Source organism: Gigantopelta aegis, chromosome 2 (genome assembly GCF_016097555.1).
Source record: "Gigantopelta aegis isolate Gae_Host chromosome 2, Gae_host_genome, whole genome shotgun sequence".
NCBI lineage: Eukaryota > Metazoa > Mollusca > Gastropoda > Neomphalida > Peltospiridae > Gigantopelta > Gigantopelta aegis.
The window spans coordinates 32,490,822-32,511,769 of record NC_054700.1 but is presented as its reverse complement, the minus strand read 5'-3'; the positions used below and the strand labels follow the sequence as shown (position 1 = coordinate 32,511,769).

The window sequence follows — 20,948 nt, the reverse complement described above, 5'->3', positions numbered from 1 at the left end:
GCGATAAGTACTTCCTTGTTCTGATTTTTTAATTTATTTAATCCCCGAAACATCAGCAGTTTGTGAAACTACATGTAAGTTGTAAGTATGGATAGTTAATACTGTAATAATGCTTAATAACCTTTTCTGTAATGTTAGTAGATACAGTGTCATGTACCGGTAGTTAATTTTAATTTCTTCAAAGTAAGTGGTACGTATGTAGGCGTGACTACATAGAATACAGAAAGTATATAATGAATGAGAACTTGCTAATGTCGGCTGTAACGTATTCAGTACGCCAAGCGCTCTGGGGCGTAGCCAGAGAGGAAAAGACGCCGAGGCAAACACAGACCTGTAAAATAAATATCAGTGTTATGGGAAATATAAAATAAATCTGGGGGAATTCCAGTCGAGGCAAGCGCCTCGTCTGCCTCATGCTGGCTACGCCGTTGTCACTATTTGACTGGCACTGTCGTCTTCTATCATATCACATTAATCTCACAAAACATCACACACACCCAACAAAAAACACAAAAAAAATAACAACAACAAAAACAAACAAAAACAACCCCTTAAACAACAACAACAACAAAACAAAACAAACAAACAAACAACAACAACAAACCAGAATAAGAAAGCCCAAGCTAATACGCCCTAGGGTAATATAATACGTTTTATTGAGAATTATTGACACCCCCCCCCCCCCCCCCAGCTCCACCGTACTGGATTCAAGAAAATATGAATATGTGTTGTATTAAACCCACAGATGGATTATAAAAACATGCCTGCTTTGAAGTAATGATTTCATAAATCTATGAAGAACTAAATTATTATTTTTGGTTTCATAATGTCCCTTAGCACATTATCTTCGCTGGTAATTGCATGTAAATTGAAAGAAATTAATACACGTTTTATCTCAGACAATCCAGTCTGTGCCTGTGGCCATCCTATTGAGAATTCTGAACATTTCTTGCTCCAATGTCCAATCTATGACATACAACGTAGACAAGTTCTATTTGTCTATTCCAGGCCTGTAGCCAGGATTTTAAGAGGGTGGGGGGTGGGGGGGGGGCGTTTAGGCTTATGGTGAGGCACGAAGCGCCCGAGTTGCTTAGGGGAGCCCGGGGGCATATTGAACAACAAAGCCACTGGTAGGGGGGTCGACTGACCCCCCCCCCCCAGACGCCCCCCACACACACACACACACACCCCCCCCCCCCTCCCCCCATTGGCTACGGGCCTGTATTCCAACCTAAAGTACAAAATACTGTTACTTGGAAACTCAAACTCACTCACACACACACACACACACACACACACACACACACACACTCTCTCTCTCTCTCTCTCTCTCTCTCTCTCTCTCTCTCTCTCTCTCTCTCTCTCTCTCTCTCTCTCTCTCTCTCTCTCTCTCTCTCTCTGTTTATCTGTCTACTTTTTGTTTTAAATCAAATGTATTATTTTGTCTTCCGTGTAAAATTTGTAATTGTTAAGTGTAGGGAGAGACCTTAATATAGGAATCGCCTGTTGGTCAATCCCCAACGCTAACACAAACGTCAATAAATATTGCTTTAAAAAAAAAAAAAAAAAAAAATTGTTTTGTTTAACGACACCACCAAAGCACATTGATTCATCAGTCATCGACTATTGGATGTCAAACATTTGGTAATTCAGACATAGTCTTAGAGGGGAAACCCGCTACCTCCCCCCCCCCCCCCATTAGTAGTAGCAAGGGATTTTTTATTTTTTTTTATTTTTATTTTTTTATTATTATTTTCTGGGTCCAAGAAGGAAAAAAGAAAAGAAAAAGGAGATGTTATGTACGGAATTAGTATTGATACAAGAAAGTATTATAAAAAGATGTGTGAAGGAGTATAAAGTGGGAAGAAGGTATTTTAGAAATAAATATATCTCAATATTTGATAGATTTAATAAATTTTTATGATGTTTGATATGCACCATCAGGGCCGTACCCTGACCAAAATCCATGGGGGGGCACTAAATTTTATAAATAATTTTTAACATACTATAAAGATTAAACATTTCTATGCTATTACTGGATATATATAAATAAAAAAAAGGACAAGATTCTCGGGGGGGGGGGGGCAGCTGCCCCCCCCTGCCCCCCCCCCCCCGGAGGGTACGGCCCTGACCATCCTATAGGCAGGGTAGCACATACTACAGCCTTTGATATACCAGTCATGGTGCACTGGCTGGAACACATTTACATTTACCACATGCACGTCTTCTGAGCGACCTAGACACACGTCACACGTATGAAGCGCGTTACGCGGGAGCTCAGGAAGTGACATCTTAAAGGGACACACCCTAGTTACGGCTATTTGTTAACCATTACGGCGTTGTTTTTCGCTATTAAACCCCATTTTTCACAAATAAAATTGCACTTTACTTACATTTTATTATTTAGAATACACATTTCCATTCACCTGAAGTGCTTTTTGGTAATCCTGATGTTTGTAAAACCACGAAATGCATTTTTTGCATTTTTTCACAAGACGTTCTGTCAAGAAAAAACCGTTAAGCAAGCGAGGTCCAATCTATTTTTAGAGGGGATATTTCCATTTCAATGCCACAGACGTTGGTATATCACGTGACCGTTATCATTTTGGTTCGGTTTGTTTTCTTGTGCACGGTTCGCGCAATCAACATCCGAATTGTTGTTGTTCATTTGTGAGATTTTTCTTCACAGTTCGTGAATATTTTCAGTAACAATAAAGTTCAGACAAGTAAGTGTCTCAATACAAAACGTTACAAACCCTTAAAACCAATAATTTTGCTAAGTCTTACGATATCTGGAGAGGGGATACAACCAGGACAGAACAGTTGGAACATGTCCAGGAGAGGTGAAACGAACGCACCCCAAGTCTGTGAAATTTGTCGTGACGTAGGCATTGGGTGTGCTTTGAGCGACATCTACCGGTGACATCAGAATACTAACTTTGAAAATCATTTCAAGCAATTGGGACATGGGGATTCCCATGATATTTATCGATATGAAACCTGCTTTTTCACTCCATTTGATAAAAACGTGATCTAAGTGTATTACAGGTTTGTAGATTAACCAAATTATAATATATTTTCGCTGGATGGAACTAGGGTGTGCGGCTTTAAACTCTATAGGGCGCAGCCAAAATTTATTAACCCCAATTTTCCCCTTTTTATACGTTTGATGTTAATATTCAAAATTTCAAAATTGACCGTATTTGTTAAGTTATCCCTGTCCCGAGTCAGACCCCCGATCCTATCGGAGGCCGGACTTGGGATAGGCGTGTTCGAAACTAGTGGTATATGGACACGTTAAACCAGTTACTAAGCTATTGTTAAACTCTATAATGTGTACAGTAGTACTAAACATCGAATAAAAACGAATATAATATAGTGTTATTATTTATTAGTGTTATTAAATCAGGCATGTTGCAGAGAGGAGGCTTCGGGGTCGAAACCCTTCTGCTCAAAACGAAGTTCTTTTCATTTTTAAAATCTATATTTTGTGAAATTATGACGTAAACCCCTCTAGAACCACCGCTCGCCATAGTGGAAAATCTCGATGTCGATCAACCGTTTACTCATGAATATTCAGTAGACGCTCACTAGCTGATGACTCTCAGTGTCTACGATTTAGTCTCCCTAGTCTAAACCCATATATCCTGCACACGCGCCTGACTACTGAAATCTATTCATGTCTGAATTACCAAATGTTTGACATCCAATATAGTGGGTTTCCTCTTTATCACTATATGTTAAAATTACCAAATGTTTGACATCCAATAGCCGATGATTAATAAATCAGAGACAGAATTTAGCTCAGTTGGTTGAGCGCTCGCCTGACGTGCTTCCGTCGCAGGGTCGAACCACCTCGATGGATCTATTCGATTAATTGGGGGTTTTCTCGTTCCAGTCAGTGCACCATCACTGATCAAAGGCTGTGGTATGTTTTCCTGTGTATGTGAAACTACATATAAAAGATCCCTTGCTGCCAATTTAGCGGTTTCTTCTGATGACTAGGCCTACCTGTCAAAATTACCAAATGTTTGACATCCAATAGCCGATGATTAATGAATCAATGTGTTCTAGCGGTGTCGTTAAACAAAACAAACTTTAACTTTAATAATTAAAAGTGCTCTAGTGGTGTTGTTAAAAACAACCTGTTAACGTTTTAACTTTGAATATTAATATCGAAATCCAGACTGTCTGACATATTAAATATTATGACATGATAAATGTTTTACAATTTGTATTTGATGTTACATTTTCAAATTACATATAACACAAAAACCTTCTATTGGGCGATAGTTGTAAGGATCTTCTTTATAACCACCGGCCTCGGTGGCGTCGTGGTTTGGCCATCGTCAACAGGCTGGTAGGTACTGGGTCCAGATACCGATTCCAAACCCTGAGTGAGTGCTCCGCAAGGCTCAGTGGGTAGGTGTAAACCACTCGCACCGACCAGTGATCCATAACTGGTTCAACAAAGGCCATGGTTTGTGCTATCCTGCCTGTGGGAAGCGCAAATAAAAGATCCCTTGCTGCTGATCGGAAAGAGTAGCCCATGTAGTGACGACAGCGGGCTTCCTCTCAAAATCTGTGTGGTCCTTAACCATATGTCTGACGCCATATAACCGTAAAAAAAATGTGTTGAGTGCGTCGTTAAATAAAACATTTCTTTTTTAGTTTTCTTTCTTTATAACCACTGAAACGTACAGTCTCAAACCTCCATAATGGCGGCTTCCTGCTAATATTATTCATTAACTTTTGTAAACATTGCACCTTCAATTGTATGCCGATGAAAGATAAAATTTGTTTTGTTTAACGACACCACTAGAGCACATTGATTTATTAATCATCGGCTATTAACATTTGGTAATTCTGACATATAGTCTTAGAGAGAAACCCCGCTACATTTTTCCAATAGTAGCAAGGGATCTTTTATATGCACCATCCCACAGACAGGGTAGTACATACCACAGCCTTTGATATACCAGTCGTGGTGCACTGGCTGGAAAGAGAAATAGCCCAATGGGCCCAAATCGACCGCGCACCAAGCGAGCACTTTACTACTGGGCTATGTCTCGCCACAAGTGCCGATGAAAAGTACAATCAAATAATTTAATTTACTAGCAGAAAACAAATTACTGGATACTCTTTAGAAGTCGATCGATTGAATTGATTGCGTTCTGTTGAGTTGAACACTCCGTAATATTATACCAGACGGGTGCAACCGGCAAGTTTGCTGTCTTTGTGCAACTCGTTTGGCTCTAGCAGCCCTTTCTAGCTACTGACAGTCAACTTTCTAGATTTTATGGATTCGCTAATTCCATAAGATTTGTTTCGACGAGATAAGTTAGAAATCTAGTCGTACTGAACGGGGCCACGTTTAGACGACGTGGGAGCGCATAAGCGTACGTTACAGGTAGGCAGGGGTGGGAGGGGCAAATCTTCAAATTCGGGCAAAAACGATAGAGATAATCGCCCAAAATGAACATGACTGAAACCTTTTCACCATGTTTTTCCATGATTCTGCCCACAATATAAGTTAATCCATGTAAAAATGCGCAGTGATTCGTTTACATCCCTATATTATGGAATACCGGCGGTGACATGCTAACTGTTATTTCCTATTTGCTCGTTGATAATTGCTCAATGCAGGCATCCGTTCTCCAAAGGTTCTAAGGATCTAACAGCACCCCGTTGGAGCTCACGTCCAGTATAGTCGACGTACTACTAGTATATATGGTGAAAAGTTCACATGTCACCATCTGTATTCCATATCAAATGTTTCGTCTGCGCGTTGTGCGAGATTTAGCTCAGTCGGTTGAGTGTTCGCTTGAAGTGTTTGCGTCAGTGGATCCATTCAGCTGATTGGCTTTTTTCTCGATCCAACCAGTGCATCACAACTGGTCAAAGACCGTGGTATGTGCTTTCATGCATGTAGGAAAGATCATATAAAAGGTCCTTGCTGCATTAGGAAAAATTCCTGTCCTGGACAGAGGAGCCGGCTGAGGTCGACATCTGTGCCCAGGACAGGCATGCGCTACAACAGCTTGCTCTGAATGTGCACATTAAACTCTCTGTCCTGACCTGACCTAGGAAAAATGCAGCGAGTTTCCTCAGATGACAATGTGTCCACAACTGGTGTAACAACAGCCGTGGTATGTACTATTCTGTCTGTGGGGTGGTGCATATAAAAGTTTCCTTGCCGCTAATCGAAAAGGGTAAACCATTGCATGGCGGCAGCGGGTTTCCTCTCTCGTTATCTGTAAACGGACCTTCAGTTTCTGAAGAGCGGGACATAGCCCATTGGTAAAGCATTCGCCTGAGGTGCGGTTGGTATAGAATAGATCCCACCGGTAGCCCATTGGGGTATTTCTCGTTCCACCCAGTGTTCCACAAATGGCGTAACAAAGGCTTTTGTATGTTCTATACTGGCTGAGGGATGTTGCATATAAGTACATGTGTGTAAGTACACTCTAATTAAAATTAGCTCCACTGGTTAATTACCTGTGGATCTAACAGCACCCCGTTGGAGCTCATGTCCAGTTGACCTTTCATTCGACCAATCAAAACCTTACTTGCAAAATCAGTGATTTGAAAAGAATTTGAAAACATTCGAGATTATGCCGAGGGTATACGAAATGATTCGGGTGAATTACGAAGTATGCTGGAAACTAATTTCAAGACGAAAAAAAAAAAAACCGTGATGGTATAGCCATAAAATCTGTTTATACTATATACAATCCAGTGTTTATTACTGCACTTTTCCCCCTGTTTTTTAATATTGAAATAGACCAACAAGTTCGCCTGTTGCATAAATAGATATTTTTAGAATGTGTATGCTCCCTAATAGCGCTATAAAAGGCGAAGTGTAATTGGTCGATATTTAAATTGTTATGCAATGCTGTTAGAGCTACTGATAGACCAGATAGCGCTAATTTTAATCAGATTGATGTACATACATATGGTTATCTGAAGTTACGTCAATAAATTTATATTCAGATGCCACTAAATGTTATTCTCTTTACTATATCATTATATGCATGTATATACAGCTCCCCGGGGGTGGATTATTGTGTGGGGAGTGCCTGTGGACAATACCACCTTTTGATGAAAGGAAACAGAGATCAACTATCTCCTAAATGGGGCATAACTTGTGTCAAACAAACCTGTTCAAGTTCAAACAGGTCACATCATGACGTTAAACTCATACACACTGCTGCCGGCAAAGCCATAAAACCCAACCCGTCAACAAATGATTTAAAGAGTATGTTTATTGAAAATCTACTCTGAAATACTCGAGTCGAGTCGGGCTTATGTCACGCGACCGAAAATATAGAGATTTATCTAGTCATCATATCTTGCCAATGTATACAGTGATTGCTGGATAAATATATATATATATATATATATATATATATATATATATATATATATATATATATATATATATATATAAAGAATATTGCATGAGCGGGAGTGCCATATGGAATTTATGCAACGGGTTCTATAAATTCCGTATGACACTCCCACGAATGTTATAATATATTTATTATCCACAACCTGTGATGTATATCAAACGTTAAATATGATTTTATTACCCATATGGGCTCAAATATACGAGGTAATAATTTTTTTCGATCTCTGCAGTGTGCAGATTGCTTCTACAGCCACTGATTGGCTAGCTTAAACATCACGACGTTTGGTTGGTTGCTTGCCATGGCCGGAACTTCACTTTCTTTCATATAACGTTTCCATTCATTAGTCAGATTACACATACGTTATACGATCTACAAAGATTTACAAAAACAAATGGACTCATTTGTTTCGTAAACATGAAATGGTATATTTTCATAAGCAGCGGCAAATACAGTTGTATTATTTTGTACTGTAAACATTTCGCTGTAAAAAGAACGCCGTTATGCTATGACGTCACTTACATTACGTCATGCGATGCGCGTAAGATTATATGACGTAATGGCTGATGGCTTTGTTGTAGACTGCAGGGGAATTTTTACATTAAAAATCAGTTAAAATTGACAATGGATAATAAAGAGAATAACCAACTCTCTACGAGGAGTTACGAATTATCTGTCCCTCGTGAATGAATGTTGTAAAATCCTCGCCAAAGGCTCGGGTTTACAACATTCATTTACTCAGGACAGATAATTCATAATTCCTCGCGTAGACCGTTAGTTATTCTCTAAGTAATCCCTTCACAGTCTATGTTAGTAATATTCAGCGATGTCAATATTCAGCGACGCCGAATGTTGTCAGTATCATAGCCGCGACTGTCGCAAGCTTGCAGTTGCTATAGCAACTATAGTGACGTCAGAAATGTGCAGTAACAGTTTTCAATGTATATGTATTATTATGGCCCATGCTATAAAGATAGCGTGCGGGGAAATACGATATTTTGAATAATTTGTCGCTGTTGTAACAATATTTGACCTATGGGCCAAAATATATTTTTGTAGCTTTTTTTTGTTTTTTGATTACGTTTTTTAAATTTTATTACATAATGAAAATATATCTGTATTCTTATTGGTCAAAAAACAGTCACATGACCTTCCGTAAATAGTGATATTGCCCTGGGACGGTCCCACCGGTCCATCAAAAGTGATATTGCCCTGACCAATGAAAATAAAGATGAGACAACATTCTATCCAATTAATGAGTAGGTAAAGTAATGCAACGTCAACTGCTAATTCTAATGTAAACAAGAACAAACTTGTGGCAAAACGCTTTGCTGTCCTTCAACAAAAAGATAATATATTTAGTCATACCGAGTTTAATCCGTAAATACGATAGAAACAAGGTCAGTAATCGTCAAATTTTGTAAGGAATATTTCGCAGATTTAGAAACGTGTATGATACATCAAAATGCAGTTGGAATCGGCACTCTCAGGATTTTATGTTACAAATAAATAAAAAAAATGCATTTGGAGGTAATCGGTAACTTTTCAGTATAAATGTATACTCAGATTTATCACATTTTGTGTTTTATTTTCCTATTAATATGATTTTGACACTATTGCTGGTTATAATGTTTCGAATTTGATTTTTGTCTTGGTAATGTTTGAACTGTTTATTTCCGCATCCTCTGCGTGTCATATAACGTCATAGGATTACGTGACCTCACTAAATCCCACCAGTTTTAACGCATTGCGGGAAATTATAAGCGTTGGCGTATTTCGATTCTAATAAACAAAGCAGGAATGTACGAGTCTTATGGATGACATTATGTAATAAACAATTATTGACCACACATGATATCGTCAAGTATCTGTGACAATTTTACCATAAACAGAAACCATAGTAACTGGTGTAGTGCAACTTGCATTATCTAGACTGTTTTACATATTGCTTCCTCTATTTAGTTTCATAAAGTAAAGTGATTTTTTTTTATTAATTATACATATATATTGTTGATGAATAATATTCTATTCTATTCTAAGCGTTATTAAATGTACGTTAGTGTATTTTGGAATATTGTAGACCATGTAGGTGCGCCTAGAAAAAGAAATATTGTAGCTGTCCGTGCCTTAAGTGTGTTTTATCTTAGTACCGAAGATTACAAATATGTTTTAAATTCTTATGCTAGGCTCAGACTATCAACTATCATGACAGAGTTGGCCAACTCGACAGTTGCGTTGCAGTATTCCCGACTCCCGACTTACGACTGGTGGCGTACACTCAGACTAACAACTAATCAATCGTAGGAGTTGTATACGACGATAATCGAGTTGTAAGAGCGCTCAGACTATTAAATGGACAGCTGTAGATCGACGAGTAGGCCAACTCCGTCGTGACAGTTGGTAGTCTCAGACTATTATTATTACTGAATATTATAAATATGTTTCAACGTCTTATGCTAGTTGTTAATTTGTGCGCACCAGTCATAAGTCGGGAGTTGGGGAAACTTTACAACGCAACTGTCAGGTTGGTCAACTTCGTCGTGACAGTCGATAGTATGTGCCTAGCATTATCAACGCATACTTATCCAATCTTGACCCAGATTTCGACATTAGCATTTTAACACGCGTGTATTGTTAGATCCTGTTAACCAGTGAGTCAGTAACAGTTCCTTTAACAGTGAGTCACATCAGTTCTGTCGATGAAAGGAAAATGATGTTTTATGAGCAAATCTCCAGTATATATATATATATATATATATATGTGTGTGTGTGTGTGTGTGTGTGTGTGTGTGTGTGTGTGTAATACGGCTATTAGCTACAGCTAAAATAAACTAAAAAAAATTAATTAAAAGTTTGGTAGTTCGTTGCTAGAGTCGTATTATTTAGACAAGTTTAGATCACAGTTAACTTCTAATAATTTGTCTTTGTGTAAATTTTGACCCGTTATGCACGCAACATTCTTTTTGGATTTTTTTTTTTTTTGGGGGGGGGGGTTACATTAATTTTATTAAAGCTATCGAAATTCCCATTAGGCTAGGTTTCGTAACACGTTGGTTCATAACGATACCTGCTGTTTCGTTAGCTCTAAATAATTACTGTTTAAGAACACGCCACAAGGTCGTCACCGTACAACGGAAGTAGCTGCATTTTGTGTTATCTTATTTAAAGAAATATACCGAAAATGTCTAATGGCAGAAAAAAATTACATTCAACATGGGGTATGGGGGGGGGGGGGAGCTTCCCACAAAAACAAAATGGGTTAAGTTTAGGGTTAGAGTTAAGAAAATCATATGTACAGTAATGATAAGAAACATTAATTTTGTCAAAATGCTAAAGTAATGTACTATATTGTAATAGAACTTTTCTGACGACAAAAATTATATATAAAATACAATTTCTTGTTTTCAATCACAATGTTCGTATATTCATTGTATTTCTGACTGCCTTAAAGGGACCGTCCTGAGTTTGCAGCCATTGTAAGATGTTTGCTATAACATAGCCTTGTTGATGACTACTATTTCATACTAAATACATTTTCTTGTTTAGAATACCAATGTCTGTATATCGAATTTGTTTGCGGTCGTATACTAATATTTGTAGCACTCCGTTTTTACTTTAATTCGTGAAAAAAACAAAATTCGTACGAAATTATTTGGAGGTAAAATCCGGTTTGGGCTACTACAAGCATTAGGACAACAACAAAGACCTTGTAAATACAGACACAGATATTTTTAAATAAGAAAATATATTTAATTTGTATCTTACGTCATAGAAAAAGGCTCTATTGGTGAACTCAGTACTGTCCCTTTAATGTTTGTAGTAGTCTGATTTTAACTGAAAACAATTTCATATTTATGAACAGATAATTAAATAGATTATGAAGTAAAATGAAGTTTGATGTACTACAATTATTATATTAAACTTGAAAGAAACACTGGATATACAGACAGTGGTACTGAAAAGAAAGAAAATGTATTGAACACTAAAGCTCTGTTAAGTGGAAATATCTTATAATGGCAGGTCTTACAATTGTTAAAGGAATTGTTATCTCCCTTTTTCTTGAATTGCATGCGCTCTCAAAACAATTTAGCCCCAGTTTAGTTTTGGACCTAGACATTCTGTCCCTTTTGTAAATTCTCCTCCTCTAGCCTCCGTTTATTTATTAAAGAATCCTGCGGTCATAGCCAAAATGAAGCAATATTTTGGTAGTTTGGTGTGCAGTGTTAGTTGTAGTTTTTTCTCATTACAATCAAAACCAAAATACTGAACACTGAAGGTAGCATTAATTTGGGAATATGCTCTGAGATTTATGCTGCCCGAGAATCAGACTCGGTCCAGACACTAGCCATAGTTAGTCCGAGTACTCTGACAGTAAGAGAACCAGATTCGGTCCAGGCACTAGCCATAGTTAGTCCGAATACTCTGACGGTAAGAGAACCAGACTCGGTACAGACACTGGCCGTCGTTAGTCCGAGTACTCTGACAGTAAGAGAACCAGACTCGGTTCAGGCACTAGCCATAGTTAGTCCGAGTACTCTGACGGTAAGAGAACCAGACTCGGTCCAGGCACTAGCCATAGTTAGTCCGAATACTCTGACGGTAAGAGAACCAGACTCGGTCCAGGCACTAGCCATAGTTAGTCCGAGTACTCTGACGGTAAGAGAACCAGACTCGGTCCAGGCACTAGCCATAGTTAGTCCGAATACTCTGACGGTAAGAGAACCAGACTCGGTCCAGGCACTAGCCATAGTTAGTCCGAGTACTCTGACTGTAAGAGAACCAGAATCGATCCAGACACTAGCCATCGTTAGTCCGAATACTCTGGCGGTAAGAGAACCAGACTTGGTCCAAGCACTAGCCATCGTTAGTCCGAGTACTCTGACGGTATGAGAACCAGAATCGATCCAGACACTAGCCATCGTTAGTCCGAATACTCTGGCGGTAAGAGAACCAGACTCGGACCAAGCACTAGCCATCGTTAGTCCGAGTACTCTGGCGGTAAGAGAACCAGGCTCGGTCCAGGCACTAGCCATAGTTAGTCCGAGTACTCTGACGGTAAGAGAACCAAACTCGGTCCAGGCACTAGCCTTAGTTAGTCCGAGTACTCTGACGGTAAGAGAACCAGACTCGACGCAGACACTAGTCATAGTTAGTCCGAGTACTCTGACGGTAAGAGAACCAGACTCGGTCCAGGCACTAGCCATAGTTAATCCGAATACTCTGTCGTTAAGAGAACCAGACTCGTACATACACTACCTATAGTTAGCCCGAATACTCTGACGTTAAGAGAACCAGACTCGGTCCAGACACTAGCCATCGTTAGTCCGAATACTCTGGCGGTAAGAGAACCAGACTCGGTCCAAGCACTAGCCATCGTTAGTCCGAGTACTCTGACGGTATAAGAACCAGAATCGATCCAGACACTAGCCATCGTTAGTCCGAATACTCTGGCGGTAAGAGAACCAGACTCGGTCCAAGCACTAGCCATCGTTAGTCCGAGTACTCTGACGGTAAGAGAACCAGACTCGGTACAGGCACTAGCCATAGTTAGTCCGAGTACTCTGACGGTAAGAGAACCAAACTCGGTCCAGGCACTAGCCTTAGTTAGTCCGAGTACTCTGACGGTAAGAGAACCAGACTCGGCGCAGACACTAGCCATAGTTAGTACGAGTACTCTGACGGTAAGAGAATCAGACTCGGTCCAGGCACTAGCCATAGTTATCCCGAGTACTCTGACGGTAAGAGAACCAGACTCGGTCCAGACACTAGCCATAGTTAGCCCGAGTACTCTGACGGTAAGAGAACCAGACTCGGTCCAGACACTAGCCATAGTTAGTCCGAGTACTCTGACGGTAAGAGAACCAGACTCGGTCCAGACACTAGCCATAGTTAGTCCGAGTACTCTGACGGTAAGAGAACCAGACTCGGTACAGACTCTAGCCATAGTCAGTGCGAATACTCTGACGGTAAGAGAACCAGACTCGGTACATACACTAGCCATAGCCTGAGTACTCTGACGGTAAGAGAACCAGACTCGGTCCATAGTTAGTCCGAGTACTCTAACCGTCAGAGACCAATCTATGTAATTCTGCGCAATCTCTGCCTACCAAACGATAGTTAAAGATTCCCGAAGTTCACATATTAATCAGTAATACACACACTACAGGGAAAAAAACGACAGCAAATACGTATTTAACCGGAAAATTATTGAATGGGGGTTCTTGGAATAAACGTTAAAGATGAATACATTTTATACTCAAATCTCGGGTGATTAATAATTACAAAATATATATTTTTAGAAGCCAAGATGGCGACGTCACGTGATCAGAAAAAGCTAAACGATGACAACGACACAGCAATATCGAACTACATAAACAGTGAACAATTCACCGATACTGGTACTGACGCGAGGCCTAGCTTCCACCGCAAAACGTCTCAAAACGACAACACTTACACAAATGCACCAGACGTCGAAGCAACAACTACATTACCAGACGACTGTGCTGATGACGATGTCTCGAAACTTCTGACATGTTTCACCTGCAACAAGCGCTACAAGGAGCCCAAGTTGTTGGTGTGCTTACACTCATGCTGTGCACGGTGCCTCCAGACATACACGGAGACAGGCCAGACTAAAATAATCTGTCAGTTCTGCCGAAACTCTCAGCCATTTCCAGACGACAGTGGATTACAGGGCGTATCTCCCAGTTACACACTGCAGGACATCATGTCGGCCCTCAGCGAACCAGCACCGACGAAAGAAACTTGCGAAGCTTGCGAAAAGGAGAAACATCCAGAGTTCATGTGCCCGACCTGCAATGTAGCAATATGCGATGCCTGTCGTGTTGCACACGGGAATCTGAAAATCACGAAGAATCACGAGATAATTCGCGCAAAATCTATCAAGATGTCTCCACTAGAAGTAATTTCAGGGAAACAGAGGACGTGTGAGAAGGATGGCGAGTCCATTGACTATCGATGCAAAACCTGCGGCGTGTTCGTGTGCTATAAAGAGATGACAGTGGACCATAAAGGTCACAAGTTAGAAACTTTGAAAGATGTAAGAAACAAAGAGAAGAAACACATGATGGATTTGGAAAGAAAAGCAAAACAAACAATCAAATTTTCAAATTCTATAAAGTCTTCTGTAAAATCGCATGAAAGTAAAGTTTTAGAGAGTCTCGGAGCATTGGAATTAACAGTTGATAAAGCAATAGGAGAGGCTGTAAAAACACTGAATGAACAAGCAACCACTCTGAAATGCAGTATTCAAATAAAAAGGCTACAAGAAGCCAAGAAAATGGCTGACATTTTACAAGAAGCATCACAAATCGAAAGGTTCTCAACAAGCGTCCGTAACATAATGCAGAACGTCACCAGCAATTCGTCTGACATCGATGCCCTAACACTTTACTCGTGTTGCGAGCAGATATTTGCGGAGGCGAGAACGGACAAAATTGGCATCACATACGGCAATGAACTTTTCTTCAAGCCGTCTGACTCTCTGCTACAGATCCAGACCTCGACCGAGTGTGGGAAGATCTGCGAATTGGGAAACTACCCGGATTTCCTTCACACGAACGAGACGATGACCCTCAACTCGATCTCGAACATTTCCGGACTCGCCAGGAGCAAGTACGGTGAGATCGCCCTCACGTCCTACTGGAACAACAAGTTCGTCCTCATAGGACCAGAAGGTGGGATAATCCGGGATGTCAGTAAGCACGTGATGCGGCCATGGGATGTGGCCTTCACCAATGACAACGCGATGGTGATATCAGAAGGCGGTGATAGGCTTGGTCACGGGATGCTGAAGCTGTTTAGTCCAGCAGGAACTTTCGTGAGGAACATCAGAGATAATTCCAAGTCTCCCGGAGGGATAGCTGTGGACAGGAATGGCCGTCTGCTAGTTTGCGATGACCACGAGGCGTGTGTCAAGATATTTTCACTCGGTGGGAATCTGCTCGACCAGATTAAGAGTCAGGACAGCGAGTACCAATTCCAGGGTCCTCTGTACGTGACTACAAACATAAACGATGACGTCATTGTCTGCGATGACCACCGCTCGATCAAGATTTTCACTTCCTCTGGACACGCGAAGAGCATCTACAAAGTGAGCGACAAGCACTACCTGCAAGGTGTGTGCACAGATGACTACGGACAGATCCTGGTCATAGACTCCGTGGAGAAGGGAATCCACGTGCTCACGGCCAATGGCGATCTTCGTCGCTTCGTGGTGCTGGAGGAACTGACAAATGTCAGTGAGATGCAGACGATCTGTACGCGATCTCCCACCAGTGTTATGATTGCCGGGAAGAGTTCCAAAGTCCTCATTGTGGAACTGTTTCAGGATCAGAACCTGTCAGAAAGGTTGACTTGATTACCCAACAAATGTGGAATCAGCAGTATAATTTACAGCCATGTGGAATCAACAGTATAATTTACAAACAATTGTAATGAGCAGTATAATGTACAAACGTGTAATCAGCAGTATAATTGTACAAACATGTGTAATCAGCAGTATAATTTACAAACGTGTAAACAGCAGTATAAATTCACGGACATGTGTACTCAGCAGTGTAATTTACAAACGTGTAATCAGTGGTGTAATTTACAAATATGTGTAATCAGCAGTATAATTTTACAAACGTGTAATCAGCAGTATAATTTACAAACGTGTAATCAGCAGTATAAATTCACGGACATGTGTAATCAGCAGTATAATTTATAAATATGTATAATCAACAGTGTAATTTACAAACATGAAATTAGCAGTGTAATTTTCAAACGTAATCAGCCGTGTAATTTACAAATATGTGTAATCAGCAGTGTAATTTACAAATATGTGGAATCAGCAGTGTAATTTACAAATATGTGTAATCAGCAGTGCAATTTACAAATATGTGTAATCAGCAGTGTAATTTACAAATAAGAAATTAGCAGTGTAATTAACATACGTGATTTCGGCATAATAATTTGCAAATAGTATGTGACTTCAGCAGTAAAATCAACAACTGTATAATCAGCAGTGTAACTAGCAAACATTATATCAGAACTATAGTCTACAAATATGTAGATTCAGCAGTAATATTAACACATTCGATGTAGAATGATCAGTAATTAGAAAACGTCATATCAGCACTATATAGTATGTTGATTCAGCAGTGATATCAACAAACGTAGAATCGGCAGTATAATTAGCTAACATTATATCAGAACTTTAGCCTACATATATTTAGATTCAGCGGTAATATTACAAATTTGATATGAAATTATCAGTAATTAACAAACGTTATATCAGCACCATAGCTTGTAAATATGCGAATTCAGCAGTGATATTAACAAATGTGGAATCAGCAAGTGTAAGTTCTTTGCGTTAAGTTTTGCAACTTATCAGCATTATAACAATGAAATGCAATATTATGTACAATAGTGCGGAACAATGGTGGAGAATTACTTATATAAATACATACACATATACAGATAAAAACAATCTATCTATATCTATATATAAACAATCAGCAATATAAGTCACACAAATATAGATATATTAAGTTGTTTGTAGTAATAGCATATCCCTCATTTTGTTCGCCTGTAGTAAGTATTTGCCAAGGTTATTTATCTCCTTACTGTTTGTAGTTGACAATAGCTGTATTAGTTTAAAAGCACTGGGGTTCTTGGAGTAGTATTTCTTAATAACTCTATTTCTTAAAGTTTTGTATCGTGGACACTGAAAAATCAAATTAAACTCATCCTCAATCTCATTAATATTACATAATGTACATACTCTTTGTATTTCTCCATATTTTTGTACCTACCAGCTTCAATATTTAGCCTGTGTGCACAAACTCTTATTTTCATTATTTCTTTTATATTACCTGAATCAATTGGCTTCGTCAGATATGTTTGTAATTGATATTCCTTTATTAAGTGTTTATATAGTAATCCTTTTGGCGACGCTGTTATTATACTGTAGGACTTTTGTTTAAATACATCAAATATTCTTTCTTTAATTATGTAATAAAAACGGCTATGGGTATGGGTCGATTTCCACATATAACTTAGCCCAAGCATATCTAATTCCTGCTTAATATTCGTTAGCCAAATATCTCCATACTCACACATTTCCTCGTACACAGCTTTTAGAATACAATTACTGGTACTACCAAGGTTTATCCAATATTTAAAAATTCTCAGCTTTCTTATAATAGCTAGTGGAAATCGTCCTAATTCTCTATAAACAAAGTAATTACAAGTTCTGTTATGTACACCCAATGAACGTTTACAAAATTGTATATGCACTTTCTCAATGTCGTGTGCTGAGTGAAAACCCCAGACTTCCGATCCATAATTAAGAACACTATTTACATAGGTATCAAATACCGCTAACATCGTTTCAATATTAAAATAATTCTTATTACAAATATTCATGATCCAGTATTGTGCTTTACGTCCTTGTTCTGCCAGTCTTTTCTGTGCTCGATTAAATTTACCATTATAACTTAGTAACAATCCAAGATAGTTAAATTCGTCTACAACATCCAACTGTGACCCTCATAATCCTATTTCTCGTTATCTTTAAGTTTACCCCCATTTCTAAAGACTACTATTTTTGTTTATTTGTATTAACGGTTAGATCCCATTTTGTGGTGTAATATCCAAGGGTATTTAACATAGACTGTAACCCTTCTGGCGTCTCGGAAAGGAGTACCATGTCATCAGCATACATTAGTAGAAATATGTTTAACATTTGTATTTCAATACATGTGTATATGGACAATTGTCTGATATGAATTGCATTTCACAATCATTTACATACATAGAAAATAATATTGGTGATAACACCTCACCTTGCAATAAGCCGTTTACACACACGAAATACTCAGAAATTACGTTATTATATTTCACACAGCATTTAACGTTGTCATATAAAGATCTTATAACTGCCAACATTTTGCCTTCTATGCCCTGTTTAATTAGCTTGTACCACAAATTTTGTCTATTTATAAAATCAAAAACCTTTTTATAGTCTACAAAGCAGCAATATAATCGTTTCTTATTTTTCAGTGATCGACTTATCAAAAAATGTAATATAAAAATAGCATCAACTGTGGACATATGTTTTCTGAAACCAAACTGCGCATCAGAAATAACGTTATTTTGTTCATCCAATTTTAGAAGTCTGTCATTTAGAATAGAAGTGAACAATTTTCCCAAACAGCTGACCAGGGTTATACCTCTATAGTTGTTCAGGTCGTTCTTATCACCTTTCTTAAAAAACTGGGACGATACAACCTACTGCCCAGCTTTTGGGGAAATACCCAGCTTTAAAAATGCCATTGAACAATAAAAGTAAACATAGCATTAAAACACCTATACAATTAATAAAATATTCATTTAAAACATTGTCATGACCACAAGCTTTATTATTCTGCATCTTATATATTGCATTAGCTATTTCGTCATCCGTGATTTCACTATCCAGTACATTGTCATCAGTGTCACTAGTACTGTTATCAAAACTGGATAAAAAAATCTTCAATCTCATTATTAATATTTGGTTCATTCGAAGCAAGGTTACTAAAATGTGCGAAAAACTCGTTATTTGTCAAGTCAGATTTTATTCCTTGCTTACGTTTTTGAAAGTGTTTGTAGAATTTCCTAGGGTTATGTCTTCTTAAGTAATTAAGCATATTACCCTGTTGAGATTTGTATTTCCGTTTAAGTTTATAATGCAGTGTCTTGTATATTTGTTTAGCACAAACAAGCTTAATTCTATTCATATTATTTCTATTTGCATTAAACTTTTGTATGGCTTTTCTGTATTCAAGATAGCGTTTCCTGCACAACTCATTAAAACAGGGCTTATCGTCATGACTAATGGCGTCTTTCATTGTTTTCTTTGGATTTGCTTTGTTACTGTAACTGAACAATAAGGCTGTATGATTTCGTTGAGTTTGTGTACAAAGTTATCTACACATTCGTTTACATTTTCGTGACTAATATCATTTATAGTACAAAAAGTCAACAACTCGTCAATATTTTCAGTAAGTTCATCAACAATCTTTAAAGTGTTTACGTCATTCCATTTTATACTGATGTGTGACTGACTGTCGTGTATCTCTGTAATGGTATGGTTAAATAAATGGGTTATTTTAAAACTAACTGGTGAGTGGTCTGAGAAACAGTTAAATATGCCTGATTTGAATTCTTGAATTTGTCTTAACAAGGAATCACCAACAAGCATGTAATCAATAAGGCTTGTGCCGTTTGCATTATAAAATGTAATGCTACCATTTCTGTTTCCTTCGTGCCTACCATTCACAATTCGTAGACCACTGCTTTTACTAAGAGATAATAGTTTCCTACCAAAATGGTTGACCGTTCCATCTTCGCTGTAGCGTGATGCGATGTTAGCATTGTCAGGTATATATGTAATAAAAGTATAGAATGGTGTATTTATATATGCATGTATGAATGTGTGTGTGTGTGTGTGTGCGCGCGCGCGCGTGTACGTGTGTGTGTGTGTGTGTATATATGTGTGTGTACGTGTGTGTACGTCTAACTACTACTACTACTACCACCACCACCACCACCCCTACGACTACTACTACTACCACCACCACCACTACTACTACTACCACCACCTGCACCACCACCACCACCACCACCACTACTACTACTACTATTACACTACTACTACTACTGCTACTGCTGCTGTTACTACTACTACTACTACTACTACTACTACTACTACTACTACTATTATTATTATTATTATTATTATTAATTTATTTACAATCGGAACACCACGAGATTTTTCCGATTCCGGTTAATAAAGCTTGTGTGTGTGTGTGTGTGTGTGCCGCCACCACCCACCAATCCCACATTTTGGCACTTTCCTACGCCACTGAAGATGTGTTATCTGACTAATATTGTACAATAAAATTCAACCTCCGCAATTGCCCACGGCAATCGACAATGCCGTCGAGATTGCCGTGGAGTTAATAATTCTGCGCGGCACTTTTTTGCCTTGGACTATATTCATGGCTTTTTCAATGGCATATATTTTTTTTTTTTGTCGTGGACATTTTTTAAATTGCAGGGGTTGAAAATTTATGTTCTAACGATAGCTTGGTGCTGTCAAAATAATCTACTCGCCAAAAAATAAGTGTCTTGTAAATGTTTATCGCCGTAACAAACTGTTGCATAGTTAAGTGTTTCACTCACGGTTTTTACGCCCTAAATTACAAGAACAACGATTGTCGATGGACGGAATAACAGGAACACTATGATGGGGCATATTTCATAATGCTCATTGTGGTGTCGGATGGAATTTGAAACTTGCCCGTGTATTCCTTTTAAGTAATTCAAATTAGGAAGTTAAGTAATACAGTTGTATAGAAGGCAGGAGAAGCTGCATTAATACTATACATAACAAATTCCTTACTTAACCCATTTTGACTTAGCGAAGTTTAAATAGTTTTTGTGTTGGATATTGATAGAAATCAATGATGCCAACTTAAGAAAATCAATGCA

General features: G+C 38.6%; 1 protein-coding gene across 2 annotated transcripts; it reads left to right on the top strand.

Annotated features, from left to right (window-relative positions):
• On the top strand, positions 1–16,769 carry LOC121383933 (tripartite motif-containing protein 2-like). 2 transcript variants are annotated; one of them, XM_041514048.1, is made up of 2 exons: positions 1–74; positions 13,709–16,769. In XM_041514048.1, the coding sequence occupies exon 2, from the start codon at positions 13,717–13,719 to the stop codon at positions 15,787–15,789; it is 2,073 nt and encodes a 690-aa protein (XP_041369982.1). In that variant the 5' UTR covers positions 1–74; positions 13,709–13,716; the 3' UTR covers positions 15,790–16,769. The 2 variants fall into 2 exon arrangements, with proteins under 2 accessions (XP_041369982.1, XP_041369973.1); XM_041514039.1 differs by having other exon boundaries at positions 36–81.
• Positions 16,770–20,948: the final 4,179 nt, after the last annotated feature.